The sequence below is a fragment of the Mesitornis unicolor genome, unplaced genomic scaffold (assembly GCF_000695765.1).
Source record: "Mesitornis unicolor isolate BGI_N332 unplaced genomic scaffold, ASM69576v1 scaffold24748, whole genome shotgun sequence".
In the NCBI taxonomy this organism is placed as follows: domain Eukaryota; kingdom Metazoa; phylum Chordata; class Aves; order Mesitornithiformes; family Mesitornithidae; genus Mesitornis; species Mesitornis unicolor.
Genome location: NW_010200145.1, coordinates 6661 through 23173, shown reverse-complemented (window position 1 = coordinate 23173; position 16513 = coordinate 6661). Strand labels below are relative to the sequence as shown.

Sequence of the window (16513 nt, the reverse complement as noted above, 5' to 3'; positions counted from 1 at the left end):
AAGAACTGCTGATTGCAATAGCACTATTGACAAATTCTGATGTTTTAACCAAAACTATTACAGTAGCCTTTTCTATATGGACTGCAAAGGTTTCCCTACTTTCTGCACCAAAACATAAAGACCAGGCACTTTTGAAAGGGAACTACTGGACTGGAATCACACTTTAGAAAGTGATCTCTGAAATTTATACCACTAGGCAAGAAGTACTATCTTTTTTCCCTCTGTATAAATAATGTTAATGATTTCCCAGTGCGGTTAATTATAGTCTTACGTTTCTTTATTTATATTTAGCTTTTCCTAATTAGGAAAGAATTTCCTAATCCTTAAGGCAAGAAATATTTCCTTAAGTATAAATAAGGTGTAAGAAGTTTTCTTGCTTCCCATCTTAAGCTTTTCAAAGTGTACCAAAACGGTCTGCATTGGAGAGGATACCATACATCTATCTTGTGGACATGTTGGAGGGTAAAGGGATCATTACAGTAAATGAGTTTTTGAATAGTTACAGATATTAAGCAGCAAGAGAACATCAGAATTAATATGAATGCCATTTTAAAAAAAAACAACAAAATACAAACAAAAAAGAAAGCGTCCACAAGACAGGTGCCTCTGTTATTACCTGGCAAGTACCCAAGTACCAACATGTAGAAAAGCAAAGCACTAAACTGTACATCTTATAAAATATCACATCAAGCTGCATAATGAATGATATACCCCACAGTTTTTCATGTTTCAGGGAACCTAGCTGATTTATATCATGGTGGTCTCTGTCTGCATAAATGACTGAGCCCTTGAATTCCGGTGGAGCTGAGAAACGCTTTCCGATCCATTTCGAGAAATGGAGGAGCTGTGGAGTCTGTAATCTCTGCCTGCTGTCTGCTTCCAGCACAAACTCCGCCACTTTCTTTTCAGCTCCCCTTGCACCTGTGTGAAAAAGAAAATGCACAAGACGAGCTGAAAATGTTCTTCTCACATGAGGAACTTTTTCAAGTTTATTTGCTGTCAAATGGGGACCTCTAGGAATAGAATCATAGAATGGTTTGAGTTGTAAGGGAATTTTAAAGATCATCTAGTCCCATGGGCAGGGACATGATTACAAACCTGAGGTGAAGACTGTGTCTGCACTGTCTGTGAGGAGGTGCCCCAAGGCCCTTCTCAGAATCAGTCTTGTATCACTTGTGCTGCAACAGTAGCTTTTGGTATCTAGCTATTAATCACACCTACTGAAGGCATTGATTTAAATCATTAGCCCCAAATCAGGCATCTCATGAATTTCAAAGGCCAGAATAGCACACCGGAGACCAAATGTCAATTCCCTGTGCAAGCAGCTGTTTTCTTCTGACTGATTCCTCCTGTCAGACACTGCACGCTGTTCAGTGTATAGTCTACCTCAAAAAGTGGCTGACATCAAGAGGAATTCCTTGCATCTTCCTCAGCTGAGATCAGGAAAGCTGCCACATGCTGAGCACTTCAGAAAATCTGCTGCTGTTCTTGGGCTTGGTTCTTTCAGAAGATTGTCCCTGAATACCTAATAAATAGTGCGTCAAGTTCTGAAACTTGCACAATGCACATTCCCTGTACCAGAGCTAGAACTAAGTAACAGGGGACACACTTACTAACACCCTAGTTTGCAAGGAATTAGATTTCAAACAGCTCTGAACTCTTCACTCATTTCTACACTAATTTCTTTGTTGCACAGAAACTGATACATATATATTCTATAAATAGGAATACAAATATCTTCTAAAACAGGTTACTGTATCAGAGTGCAATTATAGGGACACTTATACATTTACTGAAAAGAGTATCTAACACCCCCAGTAGGAAAGGTGAGACTTACTTCACTGTTCAGAAAACAATACAGGACTGCAACAATCAACCCCTGGAAAGAGACAATATTCCTCAGTAAGAAGGCAGCACCAACCAAGGCCAATAAAACATCTTTTGAATAAAAATGTTAAAATTTACCTGAAAAGATCCCAAACACAACTCAAAGATTATTTTATAATTATTGGAACTGCGGTCAGGAAATAGAGCAAACACTGTGTAGTGAACTCCAAATAATGGAATAAGCAACAACGTGGATTTTGCAAGTCTCCTGGGTAAACAGAAGAGAAAAAGCTGGAGTTTAATGAGAAGCTCTTGTTTTACTAAGATAAGAACTTGATGCAATGACATTTACATAAAACTCATATGACTTCAGACTTATCAACAGTCTTAGAGTCACTTACTGCAATTTGTTTTCCTTTCAGGCTTGTGATGAAATTAGCCACATGGTAACCTCAGAAATGAACGTGTCCAATTCCACGTTATACTTGATCTTGCTGACCTTGCACTCCTCCAAAAGCTGATAAAAGGCTGCAGGGCCTCTCTAAACCAAAAGACTTCTTTTCAGGTGCCCTCTGGACAGCAGCAGGGTGTAGGACCTGCCCTCTGCTTTGGCTCTTTGACACAAATCCAGTTCCCAGCCTAGTTTCATGGCTCAGTTCTTGGGGGTGGGATTTTACTGCACTATGCCACAGGACCATATTTGACAAAGTGCCACAAGCTGCCATCAGGTCTTACAAGACATTTTTTACCTGACATCAAGGGTTCAGAGTGGAAAGAAATAATTCCTGCAAAGTCATACTGACAGATCCTCTTGTATGAAATGTAAAATCTCTCTCTTGAAATTAGTATGTTGACATTTATTACCTTTAAATGTGCAACTGCACTGTTAGTCTGTACATTGCACATACACAGATACTAATTTTTATGTTGTCTATTACTTAACACTTTTTAGCACAAGACACTACTGAAGTTAGGGAAGGAGAACTTCAAATTATTTAGCAGAGCAGCTCTGACAAACTCCCTGTGAAACCACTGAAATGATGAATTGCTAATTATCCCTTATCTGTCACTTATTTCACTCTAATAACATCAGTTTTATATACTATACAAGGCCAGTCATGCGTAATTATGAATGTCTGGTATCAGATAAAATTCAAGAAGTTATAATGCTGAGTCCCATAATTCATCACTGTCTTGATGAATATAACTTGATGCGACAACGAAAGGATGGTGGTGTGAATTCACCTATTTTAACAGAAAAGTCAAGGTATTTCAAGCATTTTTATTTTTTTCTGTGTCAGTCTTCATGGCCTTTCTTTGTTCATAATGTCCCAGAGGCTGCATCTCTTTATGTGGAAATAATCACTTCTGACAGCAAAGTTTCTCAAGAATAGTAAAACCCTCACATCTAAAGGTGATACCAGTAAGCAGGACAAATAGGATTTCCTTGGCAGAAGAAATGCATTTACAACTGAAGGAGATGATGATGGCAGCAAATTTTCTGTTTTCCCAACTGAAATGGAAAACGGATTTTATTTCAACTTAACCTTACCCATCGCAAAAGTAAAATGAGCAACAAAAAGGATGGAATCAGGTAAAAGCAAGTGGGACACAGGAAGGGAAGAAAAATGCATGAGCAGTATTCATTTTAGACTTATATTTCACTTTGACTCCATTCTTGTTTTAATAATTTTTGTCTAGCTGATTTTACTTTCTCTATGCTGCACTTATATTTTAGTGAAGGAAAGAGACAGACAAAACAGCCTTACTCTTCTCTGTATTTTAGGAAATGCATTTGCATTTCAAAAAACAAGCCTTCCAGACCAGTATTTCTTGAAGAGGTTAATCTACTGCTCCCATGAGTATCAGCTAAAGACCATCCAATCCAAACTTAATCAGGCAATCAAATGCTAAAAGCAAAGAATTCACAGGGCTTAATAATGAAGGACAAGCTACTAACGAACATTTTATACTATGAAGCACTACAGTAAACTGGAAAATAATGGGACTGATAGGAAGGGAATGCCTTGTTTTCATAAAATATATAAATACCACACAGAAGCAAAAATTTCTTGCCTCAAGAAGTAAACCTGAGGGGATTTCCTACCCATAGGGCAGTCATTGTGCTAAATAACAATGTGGTAACTGCATAATTTAATCTGGGTTCATTTGGTTCTCCCACATGTTTAGTTAATTCAAGCAGCAAACACAAAAAAAGGATCATGCAGCTCTTTGAAGCAAAGCCTTATGTCAATCCAATAGTGTTGCCTTCTCTGTGGTGCATCAAAATTCTTCAATTTTGCACCAAACATATCACATTGTCTACAAAACACATAAGGTCCTATTTCTCTTGGCTTGAAAGGTATGCTTTACTTTAGCATGTCATGTTTTGTCTGCTTTTATGGCAAGAATTCAGTCTTTTTCAAATGTAGAAAAGGTGTTATCCAGGGGCACATTTTCAAAGGCCACTTGCATGGTATTGAATTTTCAGTGTTCACATAAGATTTTGTCTTTGAAATATCATATACATGCCCTGAAGTCAAACTAAGTGTTTATATCTGGGCTGTAAGATAAGTCCTCCTACAACAGACTCTTGATAATGGATTACAGTATCCAGCAGCTTTTGTAATAAACAGCAATAACTGATATTGCAATATAATAAAGAACAAAGCCAATTTTAGCAATGCATTTAATTAGCCCCCCAACATTCCTTAATTCTAAAGCTGTGGAAACAGGGGATGTTAGGATTTGATGCTCAAACCAAAACACAAAAGAAGCAAGCCTAAACAGAAATGAAGTTGATCTAAATCAGAAACACTTGTTTTCCTCTAGAAAAATAAAGACACTATTTTAAATCAACAGGAAACATTATATTTAATTTTTTACTTTTTTTGGGGAACAACAGAACTTCTTTCCAGCTCTTAAAATACATATAAATATTAAAACAAAAAGTATTTTACAAACAAAAGTTTTAAAAAAATGTTTTTAAGGAAGTTGAAGCAAAGTGTTTTGATCTTGAAACTTTTTTCATGTCGAAATGAAATATTTATACATTAAAAGAAAGATATTACTCTATATTTTTTGTATCCTATTCATTCATGGATTAAACTGAAATTCAAGAATAGTTTGTCGGTATTTATGAATTTACATTTTTATTGAGTTTAGTGTTTGACCAAAAAAAATTACCTCTTTTTAAGCATAGTGATAATATATTTATTAAACTACATCTAAAAGTACTTCTGAATTAAATGTAATTATAGTACCACAGCAATTGTTGGTAGCAAGTTTCAGCATATATCTAAAAATATGACTCACTTGTACTGCGACTGGTCATTTCCTCCAACATCTGGAGATCTTAACTTCTGCAGTAAGATTCTTATAATACTAATGAAAAGTATAAAATTCACCTGCAAAGAAAACAAATATAATTGTGATTTCTGATTTCTCCACTCAATACGCAGCACAAAGAAATGCCTATCAAGTCAGATAAATCACCTCAGCCGTGGGTGTCATGTACCTCTGCCAGAATACATTAAACCCTACAGTGTCAAACCTCGTCTCTGTTTTCTGCCTCGCTAGGTTTGTTACATCCAGCGCACCTCTGCATGGCCACCAGTTCTAGTCTGAGCCTCTGAAAGCTCCAGCTGTCAGCAGTGCCCTCTTTCCAAAATCCCAGCTGAAGACAGGTTTCCCAGCAGGGTGGGACATCGGCTGTGATTTGGTACCATCAAGCACTGTCCTAAATTGTCGTGTGGATACGTGACTGGAAGCCCAAAGGAAAATGTAAGTCCCATACACAGTTCCATCCCTCTTGCTTCCCACCTTGACTTTCAGTATTTTCTGTCTGAATTAGGGGAAGAAAAGATGGTTGTACAGGCGAGCTGTGCACTTCAAACAAGCACAGAAAGGGCCTCTCACAAGTATCTCTCTGTCTGCCACGAGTATTTTTGCAGACATCATCACTGAAGGAACTGAATCCGTGTAGTCTAATATTTTGTTCTCATGACAGCTTTCTGAGACACAATAGTAGCATTATCTTATTTCAAAGAAAGGGAATGGAGGCAACTGGTTAAAAAAAAGTTATGATTGACTCTGCTCAATCTAGAAACCGAAGTGCAAAACTCAGCAGATCCTAAGTCTCATTCCCATTATTTCTTCATCCTTGGCTTTTGGCATCTTGTGTTTACCAGCCCTGCTGGTGCTGGATTGTTTGATGTAATCTAGAAAACTGCACACTAAATACAGCATGCCCGTACTAAAGTGAGAGAACACTTTGAAACCACACCACAGCAACAGAATGAGCTAAAAACTGCAGCTACTACTACATAAAAAAACTGCATCAAATGCACAGAGTATAGAAGACATCAACCTAAGAAAAAATTTCTATCACTGTAAAAATGAGCATTTTATTGTTTTTAATCAACCCCATCCCAAAGCCCAGAATCAGGACGTTGGGTACCCAACCAGCCTGCCTCACTGCTACAAACCTTTGGTCTCTTTCTGTTTTGATATATTGCTGGAACTCTTCTTTTTCCAGTCTTAACAATCTGGCTGTAAGCTTTTCAAGTTCAATGAATTTCTGTGTCTACTCTGACACACTCAGTACAATTTGTGATGTTAATAAAGAACCTATGAGCATAGCAACTGCACGTCCCTCTGTATTTAATATTTTGTTTGAAGTGACAGGTGAAGGGAAGTGACAGGAACTGACAGGGATTAAATAAAAAAATAGGGAAATTAAATTAATATTTTTTTAAAAAAGAAAAAGAAAGAAATGTTAGAAAATACAGGCCTTTACTGAAGTAAACATACATTTTTCAGGAAGATGATGATTTAGAAGTTTTCCTTGATGCAAGTCTCCTATAAAAGTAACAGGCAGAAGCCTGTTATTGCTGATTGTATCTACAGATGTACCACAGGAGAATGTACAGACCAAGGGATATAAATTTAGTTTGCCATATGCGCTGGAGCCAGTATTAGTGGACAAGGAGAAAGCCTTCCTTTTAATTTTACATTTATTAGCCACAAAATAGGAGAAGGAAAAATCTTGATTCTCTATTTGCAATGGGTTTGGCAGAGTAACTACTTGTTCTTCACTGGCATCCCTAGTTTCTACTGTAACAGAATAAACTGTTAGCCATTTGGTTTCGGAAGCATCAAATTATCTGCAAAACTACACTCAGGTGACTCACATTTTTGACTGATGTTCATGTATTACATTCAAGTCTGTTTTCAAGCACATACCTTTCTATCTGTAAGCACAGTTTTGTATTAATGAAATATATGCTTTCTTGTTTGGAGTTTGTAACAGCTCTTGCCACTGCTGAGCTTGTAAATCCAGCCAGCTGAAACTGGGCAACTGAACCCAGCAACTGCCACTTGAATTACTACAGTGGAGCAAATAAATTTATCTAAGATAAACAAGAGATATATCTGAGATATTTATACCCGTAATGTGAGATAACAAGAAAAACATTTCTCAATTAGTTTGATGTGACAGAAGTACTATTTCCGTCCGAACACCACTCCTCCAAATGAAAGTGATTTATGCAAGTGGAAGTACGGAGAAGGCAGGAAAACCTTTGTCTGATTTCCTTCTTCTTTCAAAATCATATTAATGGCATCATCCTCACAATCAGGCTCTACTCTGCTCTTCTTTTCTTCACTCTTCTTCCTCCTCTTTAAGATTTTCATAGTCAACCATATGGCAGGCTATCTTTCATGCCATCACATAAGACAGTTGATGAGAGCTCAGGTGTTCTGCTCTCCTTTATTTTCCTGAAATCCAGCTTTCTTCAGAGATTTTCTGTGTTCATCTCACTGACTGCTTACACAGATGTCCTTCCTACTACTGAAGCCATTTGTTGCTGCTGGTCACCTTGTCACCATTCTCTGGGAATTTTCCAGTCTTCGTCCATTCTCGAGCAGACTGAGGGCGCTGTGTGAGTATGATGTAAGTACATCATACTTTTATTGAGAAACATCATGAGTCTTTCACAACACTTATCCAAAGAACTTGCAATGAGCTGTTTTCACTGTTAAATGGCAGGCAGCACTGACCTCATTATTCAAAGATTTGAATCTTCAAATTTTATTTTTGTTAGAAGGTAACAGGAAATGTTGAGCGTATCACTGTGTATGCATATTGAAAATTATTTTCTCATTAATGTAGTACTATTCTGTCATCAACGGCTGGTTTTATATGACACAGCAGTAAGTCTGCATAGCATCCCAGCTGCCACAATGTAGTTTGATCCTCCAACAAGGGTAAGTATCACTGCTCTTATAACTCCTTGCACTTCTGAATTCTCCTGTCACAGCTTAACTTTCCAAAGGCAAAACGTAGTTCATCAAACAGCTGGAGAAGCATCTAATCAGAGAAGCGAGTGACCTCACACAGTACACACTGCAGAATTTGACCATCTTTAGTTGCTCTCAACCCTATAATATGCTGCTTAAGAGAAGAAACATCTCTGGAAGGTGGCAGCAGATCCTGAACATGTACACCTGGCAAGCTAAAAAATTTAATTTGCAAAATGTTTCCCTATGTCTCACAATCCCATCACATCAAATCAGTAACAGACTTGATAAAAAAAACAAAAACAAAAACAACAACAAAAAAACAACAACAAACAGAGCATGACTGATCCCCACCTCAAACAGTGATTCTAGTCCACATTTTATGATATACTGGATTTTAGGTGATGGAACAGTACTCCATTTTTTTAACTCAAAACTCATTTCTCAGTCTTAGCTAAGATGCAGCTGCAATACAAGTCTGCCAAACACACTTGGATAACTTCTGTCTCCAGGTCTAGGACTTCTTTGGAGAAGTACTGCTCTCTGGCACATGCAGTCTCAGCTGTCTAGCAGATAGCTGTTTAAATTGAACATTCAGAGAACAGAATTTCATCTTCCTGTAAACACCAGGTGGTTTGTTTTGCTTCCATCTTTCAGTATATTTTTTTTCACTCTGGATGAACCCTCATTCTCCAGCTCCATTGAGGCACACATATTCTCTTCATGCTGTAGTTCTGCTGCATGCCCGTTTCTTCATATAATAAAACACATTTTCTGTGAGTCCTTCCCTTATCTTATTTCACACAAATGCCTACTCTGTTTTCTCTTTAAGCACTGTAGAACTCACTCTGATGAAGATGACAGGAATTTCTCTCAAAATTATTTTCAGCAGGCACAGATTGAAAGGCAAGCCCAAGCGAAGTGCTGGACTGATCTGGACTCTTGAAATGTTGTGTAATCTAATAATGCCCTAACTGTTCTGATTAAAACCTTAAAAACAAAACAATGGTATCTGAAATGTATTAATTTGCACTGTGACTGTTTTCAGAAATGGACATATAACAATAGTATATTATGCCCAAAGTTGATTACACAATCATCACAGTGAACAAGAATTTTATTATGCTACTCCAGTAATTCTAATGATTTCCACACAAGAAAAGCCCCATGAAACATCCTCACACGGTATTCTTTTGTAAATACTTTGTGTTCAATATATATTTCAGTAGGCTACCAATTAAGGAAAGATATACACAGCCATATTTTTATGGCTGCAATAATATCAGATTCTCAATTGCAGGGCTCTCTATTTACACAAAAAATCAAATCTGCAATTCATTGAAAAAATATAATTAGAATTTTGCTTCCCCCATGCTCATAAACAGGAGAGATGTTGAAGAAATAACAACATAAAAATAAAACCAACTGCTTATTTACTAGAAGGCAGATAAATTTTGAAGGCATCAGATTTTAATGGCCTTGGCATACATTTCTCCTACAGCACAATTTCTTTTCATTAAAACAGAATTCTTGCCTGCCTGTAACTAGCAGTAAAGAATAATGGCTGTATGTACTGCACAACGCTGAACTGATCTATAATTCATGCTTCAAAGTTTACTTACTATAATAGAAATTAAAATTGGTATTCGTATAACCCACCAGGGACCACCATGCTCATTTGTATCCCAGCAACTGTAAAAAAAAGAGGGAAAATTATGTTGACATGAATATCATCTGGCAAGCAAGACCTATGAGAAGTATTTTTTACATACAAGTCAAAGCACACTAAAGTAGTGTCAGTTCTAGCCTAGAATTTGGCATTCAAACTTCTGCTTTTAATGTTATTTCCCTGGTTTTAATATGTATATTCAAATCAGCTAAAACATCAGACAGACTAGACTCTACCATCAGGAATCATGGAGGACATCTGCCTTTAGGGAAACCAAGCTTAGTTTCACTTTGTGTAAGGACTCTTTTCCAATAAGCACTTAACACCAGCCTCTGGGTAGCAGCAAGATCTAAAGCAACTGACAGATACAACTTGAAATGACATAATCCCTTGTGGGATATTTAGGTTACAGATGGCTGGAAGTGGCTTAGGAAAATGTGAGACTTAAACTGAAACTTTGTCTGAAAACCTGAAAATTTAACTTTCACTGTGGGCTCAGCATTTTTGGTCCAAATACACTAAGTGAGCTGAAAGATTAATCTTAAGCAAGAGAAATACCCTTCAGTGTATTCAGCTCTGTGCCTGTCCCCTTCAGACAAGCAAACTATCTTTGTGTGAACACCACCATATCCAAGGAGAGGATTGTACTGGCACAGTTGGAGGCTTTAAGCTTTCTCTCTCATACACGCACTTACCCAGTGTCCTCTAAAATGATTCGTGTCACTGTCCACGTAATAATGAATATGGTAGGAATTCCTGAAAAATCCCAAAGAGATTTACAGATGATCACAAAAATGTAAGGCCACAAAAAAAAAATCAGCCTGCTAGTAACCAATCATTCCCCAAATATAGAGCATATAGTAAACAGTTCAGTGAATGAAAGGAGATGTCCATCTGATCAGCTATGTGATGTAAGCAATGTATTACAAAGACTGCAGGGAAGTGGGTTTATCACTTATAAAAATGGAGCCATAATGACTAATATACACAGAACATGCCTTTCTTAGGTTTGTTTCAAGCTGTCAGAGTGACCTACAGGGAAACAGATACAAGTTATGTATTCCCAGTGCTCTTCCAAGGACTACAATATAAAACTAAAGTGTAAATCATTTCTTAAGGAACCATTCCCATTTCCCAGCAATACCTAAATGTTTTATGACCACCTATTACTGGAAGCTTTAAAGTGCTCCATATAAATATCATTGCACTTTTGGAAATGAAAGAAGTAGATGTACTTAAAACCAGATGAACAATATTACTGGGCTTTTGAAAAAGGCAAATAGCATGGCATAGCCTGTGGCTGTGTAGCTAAACTTACTTTTTCCTCCCGTATTAGGAAAGCCTGAATCGTATGTTTTGTGGTGGCAGTCTTTGCACCATCCTATATACTGAAGAACCCCATGGCATTGTGTCATGGCACAAGTCAGAGCCATCCCAAGGAGCAAGCCAGCAGTTATTCTTCAGCAGTTTTATGCCCACTTTCTCTCACGGCACAGTGGCCGTAACCTATGCTGGAGCTGAACCAAGGAATTAGTGAGTCTGAGGAGTCATCCAACAGAAATGGCATGACTACCTTTGTGTGAAATACTGAACCTGACTGATACACACACAGCGAAAAGAAAGTTATTATTGGAATATCTTTAAATTCTTACCCCATCCAATCAGCAGGTAGATTGTGAAATGTCTGTTGGGGGAGAATATTAGCACAAGGAGGATGTGGAGGTAAAGTCCTTCAACCAAAAGCCAGTAAAAGTTTGCCATGACACCATATTGAAAAAACACCAAAATAGCCTTGCAGCCCACCTGAAATAGGAGAATAGAGATCAAAGTTGTTGCAGGAAAGACACTGGATTATTTTGTTATTAATATAGCCTATAGGTCTTAGCTCTCCATGTAATACTACATGGATGATGAGACAGAATGTACTCTCAGGACATTTGCTGAGGATACAAAGCTGGGAGGAGTGGCTGACACACCAGAAGGCTGTGCTGCCATTCAGTGTGACCTGGACAGGCTGGAAGGTTTGATGGGGAGAAACTTAACTGAAATTCCCCAAGGGCAAGTGTAGGGTACTGCATCTGGGTAAGAACAACCCCATGTATCAGCACAGGATGGGGGCTGACCTGCTGGAGGGCAGCTCAGAGGGAAAGGATCCGGGAGATCTGGTGGACAGCAGCTGACCATGAGCCAGCAATGTGCCCTCATGCCCCAGAAGGCCAATGGCATCCTGGGGTGCATGAAGAAGAGTGTGGTCAGCAGGTCAAGGGAGGTTCTCCTACCACTCTACTCTGCCCTGGTGAGGCCATATCTGGAAAACTGCACCCAATTCTGGGCTCCCCAGTTCAAGGACTAGGAACAACTGGAGAGAGTCCAGCATAAAGCCACTGAGGTGATGAGGGGGCTGGAGCATCTCCCATATGAGGAAAGCCTGAGAGAGCTGGGTCTGTTTAATCTGGAGGAGACTGAGGGTAGATCTCATGAATGGGTGGGTGTCAGGAGGATGGGACCAGACTCCTCTTGGTTGTGCCTAGTGACAGGACGAGGGCCAATGGTCACAAACTGGAACACAGGAGGTTCAACTTAAACATAAGGAAAAAATTTTTTACTGTAAGGGTACCAGAGCACTGGACCAGGCTGCCCGGAGAGGTTGTGGAGTCTCCTCTGCTCTTAAGACATTCAAAGCCCCTCTGGACATGTTCCTGTGTGACCGAGTCTAGGTGATCCTGTTCTGGCAGGGGTTGGACTGGATGAACTGCAGAGGTCCCTACCAACCTCTACCATTCTACGATTCTGTGATATTAGTAACCCAGGTCCAGTCAAGAAAATTGAGACACTGTAACCATTACTGTATATATAAAATAAAATGAATAGTAAAAAAAAAATATTTAGATGGCTCTCATAGCAAGTTTGCTCAAATTTTGGAAACTTCATAGCATAAATATCGGAAAAGGTAGCAGTCATCAATAAATGTACACATTTGCAATGGTAAATTAGTGAATGGCTATTAGACTAAATGATCATCTACTATGTGGCTAATAAATAAATATATTAATAATAAATATATTAAAATCCCAGCTGGCTTCCTAACACAGTAAAAATTAAGAAACTGCTTTATGAATTTTTCAAGGCTAAATAGGAAGCTGAGTGAAAAATATAATGTTACATTATGAATATTCTAAGTAGACTTAGAAGAAAAAGTTGACTGGACTTCTAAAAATTATGTTTTCCCTGTAGAAAATGCTTTAGTGTCTCTTAATTAACAAAACACATAAGCACATATCATAAAATGAAGTCCCAATATACTTATAGTCTGTGTGCTGCTCTTCAGAATTAATTTTCATGTGAGTGTGCTGTTGATGTTCCACAGTGCTGGCTGCTGCTACTTTTGCCCTTTCCAGGAGGAATCTGGGATGTGAGAATCGAACATAAAAATGTTTCTGTGCTGAGACTGAACTGAGAAATGTGATGATAGGATGAATGTAACAGACTAAACAAAATGGACTAAATAAAACTTCTTATTTCTGCCTGCTTTACTCCCTCATTTCAAAACCCTTCATACCTCCACTGTTTCTGTTAAAATTCCAAGTATATAAAATGCCTACACAGGTAACTGTCACATTTAGTAATTAATTTCTATGTTTAAACACAGGTGTCTATTATGAAGTGAGATGCCCTCAGAGACCTCAGTCACCAGCTGCTAAGCCTTCTGGCATAGACCTCCTGGAGATACTTCTTTGTACCCATCAGCCCCTTGTGGTGTCTCAGTGTATCCCAGGTAACGTACATGCCTATATCTATGCCTGTGTACATGTCTATATAGACAACTAGGTAGGAGCCCAAAGTCTTGAATTCATTTAACCTAGTTTTAGCTGCCTACAAACAATGCTAGCTACCTACTAGCCAACTAGCTCCTCATACAGCTCATGAAAAGACTCAGAGAGAAAGAGTCTTTCCAGAGAAAGTCTTAAAGCAGATGACTTAAACTGTCCAGTAAGAACTTTGTCCATTAAGTCCAGTAAGGATTTTGTATCCATTGAAGGGATATCCATTGCAGACCAGTAATGGGCCAGAAAATTTAACATGGAGAAAATTAAACTTTTCAAATGTAAGTTGAAATTTGGTTTTATGCTCACGACTACTTACAACCAGATTAACAGCCAAAGTCTAACATTTCTGTAGTCTCTTCTAAATTCCAGTACTTCCCTATATTATATTCATGATTTACATACCAGTACCCTGCATCAAAACTTTCCTTTCCTCTTGCAGCTAATACCTGTATCAGGTGTATTTCCAGCTGCTGAACAGTGAATGTATCTGTCAGTAAAGACTCAGCCAAAATTACAGCTCTGTGTCATTCGGATCCAGGACCTATTTACACTGCATTTTGCATCGTGTGCTTTTAAACATCTGTGTGTGCAGCAGAACTGTGGAACATCACACACGTGTGCCACAGGGTAAACCCTGCATGCAGTTACATAGGAAAGGTAGCATCCAGCCAGGGCAAGACAAAACAGCCTTGCCATGCTGGTGTCAGATCATTCCATGTATAGTTCAACAGCAAGTACTCAAGAGTTCACAAAACTGGACATATTCAAATAGGAAAGCATGAAGCTTTTCAGCCAAGAATAACTGGAGAATAAAAGAAATTGCAGAAATCAAGTAGTATTTTGAGAATCCATTGAATAATCTTTCAAGGAGCTAAGAACTTCTGATTATACCTCTGGCAGTCTGCTTACTAAATACTTTTCTTCCTTTGGATGTACTAACTTAGAGCCTATTTGTCTTCATTAGAAATATCCCAGATTATGAATTCATACATACATACAGCTTGGTTCTCACTGCTAAGAACTTTAGTCTTTGAGACAATGTATCTTCAACAGTATAAAAATATCTTCCATCTTTTTCTCACAAGTTTAAACTGTAGTAAATTAAATTCAGAAGGTATTCAGCAATATTTGTCAGGTTCTTCTGCAGCACTTTTGACTGAATCAATGGAGGCAGAGAATGGAGAATACCATACAGTGGTCAGTCTTTTAACAGCAATACTTGATAATTTTTTACCCACTGTGCATGAAAAGGCAGTAAACATTAGCTTGTCAAGAATGCAGATGACAGCACTTCTGTCACAGCCAGAAAGTACAGAGGAGTTAATAAAGACAACTCCTGCAAATATTTAATTCCCTGACTCATTTCTTTCCCTCCATTGATACCTGTCCAATTCCTGCTCTCCTCATAAAGCTGCTGGAACATTTCCAGATGAACTGCCTTTAATAGTTCCCACCTGATGGCACTCCTGCTTGCCTTAGAACTCTCCCAGCCGATCAATGCAGTGGCCATATCTATTCTGAGCTATAGCTGGTCATGATTTGTTTTGGCAGATGACATACTGTCCCTTCATGGACAGACAAAACAACATTAATTTATCTTATTTGTGCTGCAACCTTCTTTCTCTGGCTACTTCTAATAGACCATTTTGCTAGTCATTATATTCTCTACAGAACTGTCCACACTAACAGTTAGCTTTCCTAAATATTTAAAAGGATCAGGGAGGAATATTTAGTGACACAACAGTATTATACCAGGTAGCAAATGAGGTTTATTACCCACGAGGTTTGATCCTCTGGACAGTGAGCGGTGTTGGAGCTGGAATAGAGGATATCATCCTTGACTAAAACAGAGATTGCTCTTAGAATGAATGACAGGAACAGGTTCAGATGGATGTAATTCCGAGTACAATGAAGTTTTCTAAAAAGAGATTTAAAACCGGGCATTTTAGATTTCAATACAGAAAGCTCTTGAACAGACTTCCATTACTCTCTGGTCGTTTCTTAGTAATATGAACCTTGAGTAAGAGCCTACCCTTTTCTTCTCTGTCATATTGTCACTGCTGCCTTGCTGCTTTCTTTTATCATCATCATCATCCTTCTCCTTATCATTACAGGCTGTCCAAAATAAACAAATACAGTATTTCTTACTCCTTTTCAGTATCACAGACAAAAAGATCCCAGTGGTATTTCTCCCACACTTTAACATAAGCTGACAATAAACACAGATTATTACATCCTTCTGTGTGCACACTCATCCCAGTGTTTTTCTTGCAAATAAAAGCTTTATTATCCTGGATATATTTCAGATATGCTCTCATCTATTATTTTCTGGTGTAATTTTTTATTTAACTCCTGCATCTTGCTATATAACGGCTTTTCATCCTATGACGTAAGTGTATGCAGGAACAATTAAAAAATGCATTCAAAACATTAGATCCCCTAATCTTTCTATCCAGTGAGATGTAAAACTTCTCTTCTTTAGTCCAGCAGCCATGTGAAAGCCTGACAAACAAATTACAAATTACATACTCCAAGTAAGTGAATGAGTGCTCAGGGGAAGCAAGTTATAAGTTGAGGGCTTCTCACTTAAAAGACTTTCCCGTTGAGATCTTCCCACTTAAGAGAATTTTTTTATAGCAAATCCTCAGGACCAAACTGCTAAAAGGGGTTTTTTTTTGTCAAAATCAGCATCTTGAACTGTATATGGAAATAAGCCAGAAGCCAGGGCATTTTAGCAAGTACAAACAATGAAAGAATGAAGAAACAATACGATGTTATGGTGGCATACAGTGGCAGCTTCCAAGTAGTCTTCACAATTTGATTTTTACCAAAGATTATTTAAATAATCCATTCTGAAACTACTAAAGCAAGGAGAGTTACACTGAGTGTA

At 38.1% G+C, this 16513-nt stretch overlaps 1 protein-coding gene across 1 annotated transcript in view; it reads right to left on the bottom strand.

Moving 5' to 3' along the window:
* Positions 1-436: 436 nt before the first annotated feature.
* VIPR2 (vasoactive intestinal peptide receptor 2) overlaps positions 437-16513 on the bottom strand; it is a gene marked incomplete at its 5' end in the record, with an annotated part of 18486 nt that continues 2409 nt past the window's right edge. The window contains 8 exons of the mRNA XM_010189656.1: positions 437-921; positions 1838-1879; positions 1966-2095; positions 5143-5234; positions 9750-9819; positions 10492-10552; positions 11449-11599; positions 15400-15541. Of these exons, the coding sequence (XP_010187958.1) occupies positions 748-921; positions 1838-1879; positions 1966-2095; positions 5143-5234; positions 9750-9819; positions 10492-10552; positions 11449-11599; positions 15400-15541 (862 nt within the window). The remainder of the gene's footprint in view (positions 922-1837; positions 1880-1965; positions 2096-5142; positions 5235-9749; positions 9820-10491; positions 10553-11448; positions 11600-15399; positions 15542-16513) is intronic.